Here is a 15,595-nt window from a genome sequence, read left to right as displayed (position 1 = left end):
ATCTGGATGTGAAAATATGAATCAGGTGAATTTTATTGCAGTCTGCTTTGAAAACTAAAAAAAAAATCTCTCCTGTCATGTATACAAAGCTCATAAGTGATAACATCATAATTATTATGATATTATTAATACTATTTTACCTTGTAATATCATCAATTACATTTGCTAGAAATAATTAGATTTTCCTTACATGGAGAAATCAAAAAGAAGCATCCTGACATCATGAGCTTTTGTTAGAATCAGTATTTGTAGAAACACAACAGCAGTTATAACATATATAAAATCAGACAATATAACATCAAACAATTTACTGTACGTACACTGTCAGAAAGAAAGACCTTAGGTGAGAAAAAATTTGAAGGTATACACAATTGGTCCTTAGGGTTACTGAATCTTTACTGAACTACTGAACATCCTTACTAAAATACCAGTAAACTCAGTGATGTCAATCATAAATTAGAATTATGAGTTTCTGGCTATTTAAATGTACTTTAGACTTTTCTAAAACGTTCCGGTTACTGACGTAACCTCGGTTCCCTGAGATACGGGAACGAGTACTGCGTAGCAGGACGCTATGGGGAAAACTCCTTTTTCTCTGATGACTGAAGCTTTACAATAACGCAGCGAATACTTCACGGCCATTGGTGCGTGTAAAGTAAAACTTGGCAAGGTGCACGGACCTATGGCGATGGCGCCCGCCAAAAGGGGCGGGGCTAATGGCTATATAAGCAGAACATCGCCGTAGGGTCCTCAGGTTACTTCGACTGAAGCGACGACCATATGCAGCTTGTAAGCACGGCCAGGAACGCAGTACTCGTTCCCGTATCTCAGGGAACAAAGGTTACGTTAGTAACCGAGTACGTTCCCTATCGATACTTCACTCGTACTGCGTAGCAGGACGCTATGGGGAACCAGTATATCCAAAGCGATTTACAATCCTATACATTTTACATTGGCATTTGCAATCCCCTGGGATCGAACCCACAACCTTGCGTTGTTAACGCAATGCTCCTACCATTGTGCTACAGCAAAGCTATAAGGCAGGGAAGCCCTTCAGAAGACAGAAAAGCCAAGCTAATAGGTGGCTTAATCCGGTTAATCGTCCCAAAATGTGCTAGGTGCCGGTACTAGGCCCTTACTCCCGTGGGGGCATTGAAGGCCCAATGAAGAATATGCAAGCGCGATAGCCTCAACTATCCAATTAGATAGTCTATGCTTCGTGACCGGGGCCCCTTTGTTGCGGTCAGCGAAGCAGACAAAAAGCTGTTCTGACCGCCTGAAGGTGGCGGAACGCTCAATGTAAATTTTAAGTGCTCTGACTGGACAGGGCAGATTAAGCTCCGGGTCCTGCTTAGAGGAGGGGAGCGCAGATAATGTCACTACCTGTGCTCTAAACGGAGTAGAGAGCACCTTAGGTACGTAACCATGTCTTGGTTTGAGGACTACCCTAGAGTCATCAGGCCCAAATTCAAGACAGGAGGGGCTCACAGCTGGGGGTGCCAAATGATGTTGCCTGCCTGAGAGAGGAGGTCCCGTCTCAGGGGGCTTGACTTCCGCGGAGAGTGGAAGAGGAAGATTGCTCTTTTTCTGAAAAAGTTTGTGTTTTATTAAAGTGCCCGCTATAACAGTGGTGGGTTGCGTGGGCGTTAGAACAGACCCGGTATTCACATTGTGGGAAAAAAAACAAATTTTCGCCTGCATCCGGAACATAACGGAATGCTTGGGCGCAAACAAGAGCCCTCTTTGAGGGAGGTCCAGCCAGAGCAAGACACGATCCCTTCCTTTTCCTCACCTCGGTCTCAGGATGGTGCCTGAGGCGCTGGGTCCAGCGTGATCTTTGGCCGGGGTCCCTGGCGCTGAGGATGGGGGAAACGTCTCCCGGAGAAAGAGCATTGACGCGTCTCAGCACCTGTTGCCTTCTGCGCAGCTGGGGGCGTGGCTCACCAGCTGCTGAGTCTGCGCTGGCTTGGGGAGAGCCGACCTTGGTCTGGATCCGGGTCTCTTGGGCAGGAAGTGCTTCATGGCCTGCGAAGATTTCTGCGCTGCCGTGAAACGTTCTGCAAAACCCTTGACTGCCAGTCCGAAGAGGCCGCTGGCTGAAATCGGAGCGTCGAGGAAGGGGACATTGTCCGCCTCAATCTCCATGAGCGTCAGCCACAAATGGCGCTCAAGAACCACGAGACTGGCTATCGATCTGCCTATTGCCTGGGCCGTGGCCTTGGTGGTGCGTAGAGCCAGATCCGTCGCGCTCCTCAGCTCTTTAAAGGCCGTACTGTCAGTACCGGACTCATCCATTCCCTGGTGGAGTTTGGCCTGGTTTACCTGGAATACTGCTATGGAGGAGAGGAGAGGAGAAGCCGCTTGGCCGGCGGATGAGAATGCGCATCACACACTTGCTGCAAGGGGACACCTCTTGCTAAGGCCATAGAAGATGAAACCCCCCTTGTAGAATGAGCTCTGACTCCTAGAGGTGAAGCTTGATAGCGCGACTCATAGCCCAGAGCAATAGCATCCCTCACCCAATGTGATATGGTTTTTGAATGTGATATTTTTTACAACACTTCAAATGCTATTAGATTGTTAATGACAATCTTAAATCTATAATTTACCTTATTCGTAAGTTTATTAATTTTTTATTTAGCCTTGTTGTGCAAGCACTGTTGAGCTTGTGCAGAGGCAGCAGCTTTTGCCAGAGGGGAACTGGAATCCCCTGGTTGGGCCTGGGTTCTCCTGAGGTTTTTTTCTCGATCAGAGTTTTGGGTTCCTCGCCACCATTTGCATATTGTTTTGCACTATTTGCCTGGCCGGGGGGGCTGCTTAAGAATTTAGAAGTTAGACTTAATTAATATTGCATATAAGAATTTATAGTCCGTTTAATATTTGACCTGTGGTTCTCTCTTCTTTATCTCAAATGTGTGATTTCACTGTGTGTGTTTGTGTGCGAGTGTGTGTCTATGTCAAAGTGTGTAAGTATGTATGCATATGTGTGTGTGGAGCATTTGTATGTCTGTCTTTTGTTGTTTTCACCTTTTTCTTGTTTTTACAGGTATATGCCTTTAGTTGTTTTTCTTGTATTCAATGTGTCTCATGTACAGCTGCTTTGTAACAATGAAAATTGTAAAAAGCGCTCCACAAATAAAGCGGGCGACTAAAGGGTGTTTCCCACAGAAACCCCCTCAATCAGGGTGTGGCAGGCCGAAATGGCGGCCACATAAACCATGAGTAACGGGGCTTGACCCTGAGGACAGTTTATCTTGCAGAAACTCCAACACTGAAATGTTCTGGCAGTAATTGGGTCTGCATGCTGTGCCATGCAGCATCTGTCAACATCGCTCCATGTTAGGGCGTAGCTCCTTCTAGTGGAGGGAGGCCTAGTACTTAGAATTGTCTCTACTACATCAGGTGGAAGCTCGACATCTCTCAGCTGTTGCCCTTCAGGGGCCAGCCATGGAGGTTCCAGAGCTCAGGATGGGGATGAAACACTGTCCCCTTCGCCTGAGACAATAGATCTCTCCTGACTGGGATCGCCCATGGCGAGTCGTCGAGAAGGGATACTAGGTCTGAAAACCAGATTCTGTTTGGTCAATGGGGAGCCATCAATAAGAGGTGCGAGCCCTGTTGACAGACCTTTGCCGGAACTCCCGGGAGCAGAGCTATTGGAGGAAATACGTAACGACGCAGTCTGGGCCACGTATTGGCCATCGCGTCCAGACCCAGGGAATCTTTATGAGTAGAGGGGACATTGTGCTGTCTCCTGCGTAGCAAAGAGGTCCATATCCGCTTCATAAAATCTTTCCGGATTTGTTTGACTATTTCGGGGTGGAATTTCCATTCCCCGTCTGTCACAGCGTGTCTGGACAGCAAGTCTGCTCCCTCATTCCTATGCCCCGGGATGTGAATCGCTCTGAGGGAAAAGAATGTGCCCTCTTCCCAGGGCAGGATTTGCTGGACCAGTTTGATCAGGTGGCGCGACCGCAGACTGGCCTGTTGATTTATGTACGAGACTTACTGAAGGGTTGTCCCCCCCGCACTAGGACATGGTAGCCTCGTAACTACCGGAGGAAGTATTTCAGGGCCAGAAATACAGCCATCATTTCGAGGCAATTGATGTGCCAATAGAGAAGATGACCTCTCCAGATCCCTTGGGCTGGACAGTCATTTAAGACCACACCCCAACCCATAAGGTATGCGTCTGTCGTTAGCACCTTGCAACGACAACAAGGAACGAGAGTGGGACCAAAAGTCTGAAACCGAGGTCTGTACCACATAGTAAGGGTGAGAAGCCACTGGCGCGTCACCCTTGTCTGCCTCTGGGGGTTGGCCCTTGAATATAACTCCCTGGCTTTGAGCCACAACTGAAACGGTCTCTTGTGCAGGCGTCCATGAGGTATCACCGTGTAAGCCGCCGCCATGAGACCTAGAACTCTTTGAAAGTGATGAGTAGCTTTCTGGCCTAGCCTGATGCTTCTCAGGGTCCTCAGGATGGATTTGACACGTGCAGGAGACAGTTGTGCTTGCATCGCGGTCGAGTCCCATATTATCCCTAGATACATTGTATTTTATGTAAGGGAGAGAACGCTCTTTGTGGCGTTGAGTCTTAACCCAAGAGCTTTGAGATGAGATAGGACGTCATCCCGATGTTGAAGCGCTAACTCGCAAGACTGAGCTAAAATTCAGCCAGTCATCTATGTATTTCAAATGCGGATGCCCTGGAGTCACAGGGTGCATTTTGTGTATGTGCGGGCGGACAAGGCAGGGCCGAAAGGAAGAACCCGATACTGGTAAGCTTCGCCCCCAAAAGCGAACCTCAGGAATTTCCTGTGTTGTGGCAGGATCTCTTTATGAAAGTATGCATCTTTCAGATCGCTCATCACGAACCAGTTGTGGGACTGAATATAAGACATAATCATCTTGATTGTCAACATTTTGATCATGTGCGTCTTCGGACGCAATCCCCCATCCCCTTTTGGGAACTAAAATATACCGGCTTAAGTAGTCTAATTCTCTGTCTGGTAGGGGAACACATTCTGTGGCCCTTTTAACCAGCAGAGCTTGTAATTCTTGTGCCAACAGATTTGCTCGCTCTTGCATGGACGTGAAGACCACGCCATTTGCGGAGGGCGATGTGCAAATTTTATCCTGTAGCCCTGGTCTACGGTTCTTTCAACCCATGGAGAGATACCTGGCAGTAGTTTCCACGCTGCCAGCTTTTCTCCAAAAGGGGTATCAATTTTTGCACTTCTCATTGGGGGATGCCAGATGTATGGCGGCCTGAGATATGGCAGGAGACAACCAGACATCTAGCATTCTTTTTGAGGGTGCCGAAGGGGAGCCTCCAATTTCCCATGGAATTTTGTGCACCCCTCCTCGGGGAGCACACACCCACAGTGCCGGGCACACATCTCAGGATCTCATCTTAGAAGAGATGAAGCGCCTCAGTTCCGGCCTTCCCGAGGCGGCCTGAGGGGCACGGTGGGCCGCTCCCCTGCCTCTGCAAAGGGGGGCGCGACTCGCCACACTCTCTCTATGGATATCACGCCTCAGGTAGACTGGACCCACCTGAGACTGTGTGCCTGGTTGGGACCGGGGAACTGGTCCGGAGTGGCTGGCAGACTGAAAATGCTGCTTCATCAATCACCCCGCCAGTGCTGACATCAACCAGTAGGTCAGCCTGGTACGCCTGCAAAACTGCCATGGTGTGCAGGGCAGCATCAGCATGACCCGCTGCCTGAAAAGCCTTTCCCACCAGTGCAGATTTGACTCTGCAAGGTTTGGTGGGAAGAGAAGGCTTTTTCCGGGACGACGATGTCCCAGGGGAGAGATAGCTAGCCAGCGTCTCTTCCATCCTGGGCATCACTGTGTACCGCCGTGTACCCCCGTGTACCCCCTTGTCCTTGCGCCAACGATGGTCGGAAAAAACACGGGAGAAGTGAGGTTTCTGCCATGAGCGAGATAGCTCACCGTGGAGATCCTCAAAGAAAGGGAGGGCCCGGTCCGCCCCGAGGCGGAGCAATCTAACCCTGCAGAAACAAGGGAAACCTCGTCCTCCGCCGGCTCAGAAGAAGTACCGGGGCATGTCGCGGTTCAGCGAATGCACAGGAGAAGCGGACGGATCCATCTCCCGCGCATCAGCAAAAACAAACTGCAAACCACAGGGTGAGGAAGAGGTGGCTCTGTCTCGTTTAAAAAAGGCAAGCAGAGCATGCAGAACTCTGAAGTCAAAGATATCACAAAGTTCAAACTCTCCCTCAAGTCCCTGGGTGACATGGTCAGCCCCCAAGCACTCAAAGCAGAACTCATGTTTATCGAAATCGGTGAGGATCCTCTCACAGAGCGATTTGGCGTGTTTGACACACGTGCTTCACAACCGGTCGAACAAAGACTGTTCTCCCATAGCGTTTGAAACGCAGCATCGAGTGTAGCTTTTGATAGGGAACAGGTCTTCAGTGACAAGAGTATCTTCAGCACTGTAAAAATGGAGGGATCTGAAATTTGCAGTTGGGTTTGAGGATAGAGTTCTTTCTGCTTTTTGTGTGTATTTTGTGCACAACAGGAATACCCTGCTCTTTCTCCAGAGGCATGTGTTGAAGGTAACTACACTTGGTGACAAGTCATTGCCAACTGCTGTGTTGTCAGGATTATTCATCTTTTATCCCAGATTCAGAGCATGCCACTGCCCTATGCTTGTCCAAAGTCTTCACATGGACATTTTACTGCAGTAAAACTAATTAAACATATAGGCTTGATTCATGCTCATTAGCCAAATTTTTCTATCTGGTGCGGACTTGATGAGTGTCAGCGTTTCTTTTGCAAAAATGAGTCTGTTATGCATACAGAGGAAGTTCCAATATTCTTTCAGGTTAACTATGTTTTCAACAGACACATTGTTGATACTGTGTGGGAAACTGTTGCTTCCACATTTGTTTGATTCTCATTTTCTTACATGTTTCATATGACAAGGACTGGTTTTGTATGATGCTAGGAGATGAACTGGACTACACGGCACTTGACCTCTATATGGTTGATCATGTTTTGTATGTAGGAGCTAGATATTTGTAGTCACTTAACAGGTTTTTGTAGAATTGTTACAATGTTTTTTGGATGTTTTTGCGTTATACATTGCATTCGTTTGTATTAGAAATAATTTGAGCTTTAAAATGTTACAATTGTAATGTTGATGGAATAGTTCAGTCAATAATGACAATTGTGTCATCATACACTCACCCTCAAGTTGATCCAAACCTGTATACAATTATTTTTGTTCTGCTGTACTCAAAGGAAGGTATTTGAAAGAATGTCAGTTACCAAACAGATCTCGCCCAGCATTCACAGTGATAGTATTTTTTTCTACTATATAGTCCATGGTGGTCGAGACCTGTGTGGTTACCAACATTCTTCCAGAGTACAGCAGAACAAAAACATTTAGCTTTCATGTAACTCAGTGGTAAGAGCATGGTCGTGGGTTCGATCCCAGGGGATTGCACATACTATTATATAAAATGTATAAGAAAACGCAATGAAAGTTGCTTTGGATAAACGCGTCTGCCAAATGCGTAAATGTATACAGCAGAACAAATAAATGTATACTGGTTTGGATCATCTTTAAGGTTGGGAGAATGACGACACAATTAAAATTTTTGCCTGAACCATAACTTTAATGACTGGAATTGCATGAAAAGCGATATAAAAAAATATGAATTTTTTCAATTGTATTGCGAGTTTTTGACAAGTATTATATTGTTGATGGGAAATTGTATTTTACATTATACAGTAGGGATGGGCAATATAAGCGATATGCGATATAAACGATACAAAATTGGCCTACGATATCGCGATAATGCATGTTGATGACGCAATCTACCCGCAAAATTTAGAGCCACGAGCTGCAGCCGGCTGCAACGAATCATCATATTCGTCATCTTGAATAAACATGTCTGAAAGCGTCAGCGAAACAGAGGAGCTCGTGAAAAAGACCGGTGCAACATCTATTATTTGGACTTGGTTTGGATTTAAGCCGTCCGACGAGCAGCAGAAAAATATACTCTGTAGAGTGTGTGGGGCAAAAGTTCCATCTAAGAGCGGTAACACGAAATAATTTGCTAATCTGTTCTACCACTTAAAAACTAAACATGTCGTTGAATACCAGCATTGCCAGGCAATAAAGCCAACCGCAAGATCCAGTACAAAGAACGCTGGACAGAAAAAACAGTAACTGATCCAAACCTCTATCCAACAGTCATTTTTTAAAAGGTACTCCTGATATTAGGAAGAGCCCGCGATGAATTTAAATTACCAGGGCCATAACTGTTTACTTGTGTAAGGACATGGTTCCTTTTCAAACGGTAGAGAGACGCGGATTTAAAGCCATGATCAGAGCTATTGATCCACGTTATGAGGTGCCAAGCCGCAAATACTTCACAGAAACCGAGATGCCAAAATTGTATGCCGAGCTCCGTGAAAATGTTGAAAAAGAGCTGTGTGACTTGACATACTTTGCTACTACAACGGACCTATGGTCGAGCCCTACCATGGAGCCTTTCCTCAGTCTGACCATTCACTATATAACGGATGATTGGAATCTTGGCAGCCGGTGTTTGCAGACGTCGTACTTCCCCGCTGAACATACGGCCGAGGAGATAGCACAAGGACTCAAGGAAGCGCTTGAGTCATGGGGGTTTAAAGAAGAACGCCAAGTTTGCATTACTACTGATAACGGAACGAACGTGGTCAAGGCAGCGTCTCTGAATGATTGGACCAGGCTGCAATGCTTTGGACACAGGCTGCACCTCGCCATCGGTAGGTTAAAAATGTGTGCATATGCATAATATTACTATTTTAATAAATATATATATATATATAAACCCACTTGGTATTATATTAATATTATATTAATTATTTTGGTGTGTGTATGTATATATAATATTCATGTAATAGTGCATAATTATAATATTTTAACATTATACTGTAATAGTTGCCTATATTACTTCATAGTAATATTGCATTTGCGTTTAGAGATGTAGAATTTGCATCTGTTCAGTTGTATACCTAATGCTATTTTAATGTTGCATTTGTGTTAAGTGATGTTCATTCAATCCTAATCAAGCATTTCAATAATTGTAATGATAGTTGTTCAGTGTGTGTGTGGGGAGAGAGAGAGATTATAGATGAAATTAACCAATAATATCTTACAAATTTTGTCAACAGAAAAAAGTATGAAAGACCCCCGAACTGGCCGTACTGTTGGCGTATGCAAGAAGATTGTGAGTGCCTTTTCATACTCTTGGAGAAGAAGAAAAGAGTTGAAGAAAGCCCAGGCAGAGCACCATCTACCCTTTCATCGGCTCATCACAGAAACACCAACAAGGTGGGGGTCACGCCAGATGATGATCCAGAGGGTGCTTGAACAAAAGAAGGCACTATCACAGGTAATGAAAGCAGACAAGAAAACCAAACACATGTTACCCACTTGGCAAGATACAGATGTGTTGGAATCTATAAGCCGGACCCTCGGCCCACTGCTGGAATTCACAGACGCGCTGTCTGGTGAAGATTATGTCAGTGTGTCGTACGTCAAACCTGTTCTCCATCTTTTCAACAACACTGTTCTTGCTGCAGCTGATGATGACACCGAGCTGACCAAGGACATGAAAAGAGTCATCCTAAAGTACTTAAACGACAAGTACTCGGTCCCAAAAACGGTTGACCTGCTGGATATGGCCTCCTTGGTCGACCCACGGTTTAAAGATGCATATATAGCTGATGACTGCCAGGAGTTCATCAAGATCAGAACGGTAGCAGAAATTCTGTCACTGTTGGAGGTGCAAGCTGCAACGGTCAGAGAGCCACTGCCACACACAAGCACAGAAGCTGCAGCTGATGGTGCTGATGGTGCTGAAGCTGCTGAAGTAGCTGTTGAGAGGCAATCAAAGAAGGTAAAACGGAGCCTGGGAAGCTTTTTCAAAATGGCCTCCTCCGATGGCACAGCTACTCTCGCTGACAGAGAGGCCATCGAAGTGGAGCCAAAAAGTTACCTGCAGACAATGCAGGTTGATGGAGAGACTGATCCACTGGACTGGTGGCGACTGCACCAAGCTAATTTTCCAAGGGTGGCTAGACTGGCCCAGAAATATCTCTGTATCCCGGCCACAAGTGCTCCTTCGGAAAGGGCATTTAGTTTTGGTGGCAACATTGTTACATGCCACCGGTCTCTGTTGAAGCCAGAGACTGTGGACCAGCTTGTGTTCCTGGCTAATAATCTTTAGGGCCTAACAAATGACAAATGGTGTGTATTAAACAAAATCTCAGTGAGTGCCTGATTTTAGGGTTCGTTGTTGTTGCTTTTTAACTGAGAAGACACCAGACAGTTTTTCCTGTTCTTTGCATATTTTGTGTCCTTCAAGAAAACTAAAGCTACATTTGCACTTTTTACTGTATATATGGCATGGCACTACTGTAAAGAAACTTTAATACTTTAAAAATGTTCTTTAGTTGACGTATATGTTCCTTATACTGAAAGTATTTTATTTATTTATTTATTTTGTGCTTTCATTTAGCACTATTCATCTGCAACATTTTGTTGTATAATTACAGTTTTGCTTTTGCACAATAAATGTTCTCAAAACTGTCTCATCATCTTCCACCTGCACTGTCTCTTCATCTTCCACCTGCACTGTCTCATCATCTTCCACCTGCACTGTCTCTTCCACCTGCACTGTCTCATCATCTGCCACCTGCACTGTCTCATCATCTTCCACCTGCACTGTCTCTTCCACCTGCACTGTCTCATCATCTGCCACCTGCACTGTCTCATCATCTTCCACCTGCACTGTCTCTTCCACCTCCACTGTCTCTTCCACCTGCACTGTCTCATCATCTTCCACCTGCACCGTCTCCTCCTCTGTCTCCTCCCCTAATGTGCCTACCATTTTCGCCACCTTCTCTGGGCCAGCATCCTGTAACCTGCTCTTTTTGGGGGGCTTTCCTCTCAGGGTGAATGAAAGGATGCTTAGTTGCCTTTTACCTGACATCTTTGAAAGACAGATGCAATGATAAATGCATACATGGCCAGGATTATATAATTATAAAATATGACATGATTTTAAAAGTGACCTATAACATCGACTATGCAATGCACTTTAATTAATTTAGTGCTAATAAAATTATTAAGCCTATTGGAGAGAGATATATTTATAATGTGACAATATGTCAGTCATCGTGTGATAACGAAAATATGACTAGGCCTAGACTAACGTTACTTGTTTTGAGCAGATGTTGTCAGTGAACAGGCTGTAAAACTGTTGGCTAAGTAACAGACACTCATGAAAAACTGATGCTAATTATCTGGGAAACATTCTCTAACAGCAGTCAAGTTGTCATTGTTTTTGTCAATTAAGTTGTGAATTTGTTGTAACAGGAGATCATTACTTACTTTGTGCTCAAAGTGATGCTCGTAGGTCCAGTGGTTTCCTCTGTGGGTGAACGAGGAAGATGGTGAACAATTCCAGGATGCTTTTTTTTCATTGGTTGTTGTGTTAAATCTTACCCAGATACAATAGTGCTATTTTCTGATTGGCTATTGTGTAGCCTATTGCTTTTTTTTGATTGGCTGATAAGTGGCAGGCTAGATTAAAAACTCCAGGGGAGACACGCTTGATTCCTGCCGGTTTCCATAGTGAGAGCGGCGCGACCAGATAACTTTTGGGCTCTGCGGCATATTAAATGTATTATAAATAGTTTTTCTGCGTGAGAAATACAATGTGTGGCGGGAGTGCGTGACAAAAGACCGAAATGAGTGACTGTCACGCTCAATGCGTGATACTTGAGAGCCCTGCTAATAGTATTTATTGTCTCAGCATGACACAAACTCACCCTTATAATAATAATAATAAATACACAACCCTTACAACCAAAAATATGTTAACGTAGCAGTAGCTAGCTTTGACGCCAACGATCAAATAAACACTTGTATATGGCGGGACTCAGACACGACGGAGCCACGAGGTGTCCGGCTGCTAGCATAACGTCACACTCACACATCTTCTCAGTTAGCACAAAACTCTTTAAACAATATAGTATACACATGCAAAGCGTCGGTTTACTCATAAAAAACACAGTAACATAACGAAATGTACTATCAACATATGTTAACATCTACTTTGCCTCGTGAGTGGTAATTACCTTAAAAAGGGGAAAATAACGGGAGAAGGTTGAAGAAACACACACATGCAGTTCTCGCAATCACTCGTCTGTATTGAATGAGGAAGAGAAGCGCGAATCACGATCTCCCGACGGAAGCCCCAAGGCATTACCAACATATCGACGAATAATCAACCAATAAGGACAAGGATCAGTATTATCTGCATTAATATTACTATTATTAATTAATATACTATTAATATTACTCGTTGTCTATTTTTAAACGGTTACCAAACCTAATATGCATTCTAATATAAACATTAATATAACTAACTATTGTGAAATGATAAATTAGGAACTATAATTTCACATACAACTTGTCACACTAAACGCGGCAGGAAAGTGGATCTCGCGGGACAGAGTTGAGAACCACTGCTGTAAAGGGACGAAGTTATGAGGTCACCTGTAGGACAAACAGTACATTACATTTCAAATTAATTATTGATCACTGCTGCATGTGACATTTATATAATTTTTAATGTATATCACATGTAGCAGTGATTATTAATTAATTTTAGGTGTAATGCTCTGGTTGTCCAATTTTAGGTTTTGCTGGATGACAGTTGGCCTATACATTTCAGACAGTAATAATGTTGTTTTGAAGATGGAATTCCTGTTAGCCTGTTATAACGTTTAAACTAAACGTTTATTTTAAAATTAACGTTTGTTTTCACCCATGGAAATGTGTGCAACAATATAAAAACTTAAACCACCCAAAGGTGTGTAATAAAAAGTTGGCTGCAGTATATGGCTTCTATGCTTATTTTTGAAAACATCCAATATTAGCCAAACACTAAAATAAGAAAACTCATACTGTAGTATTGCATAGGATGTTAGGCCTTTAATGGAGCAAACCCACAGACATCAAAAACATTAAATCAAAAAGGTTTTGGAGTCATGATTTAATATAATCATAAATATTATCCTGTCACATGCTCATCGTGTAAAAATATTTGGCCCCAAACAAAAAATGGTGCAAGGTAATGTTTCAGCATGTGACAAACGGATGGCGACTCGTAAGTACAGTATCACTTAAAGCAGTGCTGTGCACGATTATGTGAAATGCGTTTTTGGGAAACACATGTGAAACAATAATACACATTTGTAAATTTGCTCTTAGAAATGTGCTAAGATCTATAGTTATCGAGAAACACGGCCTGCAAAGTTAGAGTAATATTTTCTTTGAAGATATAATATCATTATAACGTGTATATTATATTTAATTATACTTCATTCTTTACCCAAAATACAAATAGACTTGAAGGCACTTAATTAATAGTTAGTATGTTTTAAAGACAATTACTAAGAAATGCCCCAATAAACATTGTTTTGCCTTTTTGTGCTTTTGTTTAAGTACAAAATTGGCTTTACAGATCAGTCTATTTTAAATCGTGTAAAGAGTTGATTTAAATTATAAAATAAGTTACTTTCTTCGTAGAGTTACAGTGATGTAAACACATTTAAAAAAAAATTGTAAGATGAAATGATATTTTTTTACAGTATGCATCTTTGTTGGAGCCACACTCTCTTGAATCCCTATCAAAAATAACCAACAGAAGACCCTCTGATTGCTATATAATAAGAGGACAGTTTAAAGCCATAAGCCACATCCATAGTTAATATATACATTACTCCCATGAACAGCTGGTCTTTTTCATGTTGATTAATGTGTCAGATGTAGGCTATTTCTAAATACTGAACTCCTGATTTGTATTTGTTAAAGGCAGTATTGCTTAAACGGGAGGATCAGATAAGATGAAATGTCTTCATAACATCAGTTTTGAGTTTCAGATTGGAGTCAATTTAACAGTACATGGATAATGGGTAAAAGTTGTTTTTCAGTCAGGCTTAGTTTGTCTTAATTTTTTTAACTGCAGCAGTAAATGTCTGGAAGTGTTTGTCACGGTCATGTCAGTCGTATTTTTAAAATCTAATTCCTTGGGGCAGGATTGTGTTTCACAGCATGCCCTGTGACATGCAGTTTGGACAGCCAATCAGCTTACTTAATTCATTCAGGTTGCACTGTGTTCTCACAACAAATAGGTTTCATTCATTTTTACCCAAGAATTACATTTATTTTGTCTAATAAATGTTTCTTCTCTTTACAATTTCAAGCTTAATATGCATTTACCACTGCATCATATTCTTCCCTCCTCCATTAGGAGTAACGCTGTAGGGAATCACTAAAGTTCCATTTTTTTTTTTTTTTATCCAATATGTATTTTTTTTCTTTGTTCTAATTTTTTAATATTTATTGTATTGTTTTATATTTGATGAGCTCCAATTTAGTTGGATAAATATTAAAGTTATATTATTACTTAGTTTAGCGGTCAATTTCTTCTTAACCGCTATCATTGTAGAGGTAAAACAGTCGATGCGTGAATGCGTAGCTTAGTTTGCTTTACATCCTATTGTTACTTTTAGCAAAAGGTAAAAACAGATAAACATCATAGCTGGTGTATCGCACATGGAACAGCCCGCCACACCACGGAAGTCCACAGTAAGAAAAACTCTACCGCTCACCCACTTCCTTGCCTGGCCTGAATAGGCTGACTGAACAACATAAAGTATACCAAACTCATAGCAAAATATACAAATCTTCATATAACAAATTAATATATAAATACCAAATACAAATTTTAATACAAAATACTAAAATAAATCAGTCCATCCAGAAAAAGTATTTTTTTTACTCCAACACTTGGTATTCATTACATTTAATATAATGTGTAATTGTCGTATAAAGTTATTTTATACTTATATATAATATTTTTCCACACCCTCCCCATTGAAATTGTTTTTACAATACGACCTTTGATTATAATGTACCTTTGTCTTACGATACTATAGTTCCAACATCAGAATCTATGCCACATAAAAAGCATCATATAAATTACACATACACACCTGACCACACAATACAATTCTTTATTAATCTGTCAAGTAGCAATATACTTAGGCACAGGGCACTCCCCATTTTTAGTTTACAGCTGTTAAATCAGCATAAATACAAGCCGCTTGAGAACAGTCGGTAGTTCTCAGTGGGGTGTTGGAAACAATGGGGTGCGGCACCAAAGAAGGACCAGCCTATAAATTATTTATGTTAATCGGTAATACTCTCACCTCCTCACCCTCAAAATATGGCACCACCCATAGCTGTAGCCAAGGAAGGGCTGGTGGAATTCTCCATAAAAAAACTCATTAAGGTGGTGCCATGAGACGCCACAGCAGGGACCTATAGTGCAGGAAACTACATGAGAGTCAGAAGTTGTACAAGTAGCAGCGTGCAAAGACCTGTTGCACCAAGCATTTATTCAACACCCTGCTTTTTGTCTTTGCTTGTCTGCTACGAAACAATTTGTATTGTGGACACTAAAAAATGCAAGGTTGTGGTCAAAAA

General features: G+C 42.6%; 1 protein-coding gene across 1 annotated transcript; it reads left to right on the top strand.

The window, feature by feature from the left end:
- The first annotated feature begins 8,324 nt into the window (after positions 1-8,324).
- Positions 8,325-10,262, top strand: LOC130436006 (E3 SUMO-protein ligase ZBED1-like). Its single transcript, XM_056766901.1, has 2 exons — positions 8,325-8,796; positions 9,205-10,262. Exons 1-2 carry the CDS (start codon positions 8,325-8,327, stop codon positions 10,260-10,262), a joined length of 1,530 nt encoding a protein of 509 aa, XP_056622879.1.
- Positions 10,263-15,595: the final 5,333 nt, after the last annotated feature.

The sequence above is a fragment of the Triplophysa dalaica genome, chromosome 14 (genome assembly GCF_015846415.1).
Source record: "Triplophysa dalaica isolate WHDGS20190420 chromosome 14, ASM1584641v1, whole genome shotgun sequence".
NCBI classification, from domain to species: domain Eukaryota; kingdom Metazoa; phylum Chordata; class Actinopteri; order Cypriniformes; family Nemacheilidae; genus Triplophysa; species Triplophysa dalaica.
Note: the sequence above shows the minus strand (reverse complement) of the source record. Positions and strands in the feature narration are given on the sequence as shown.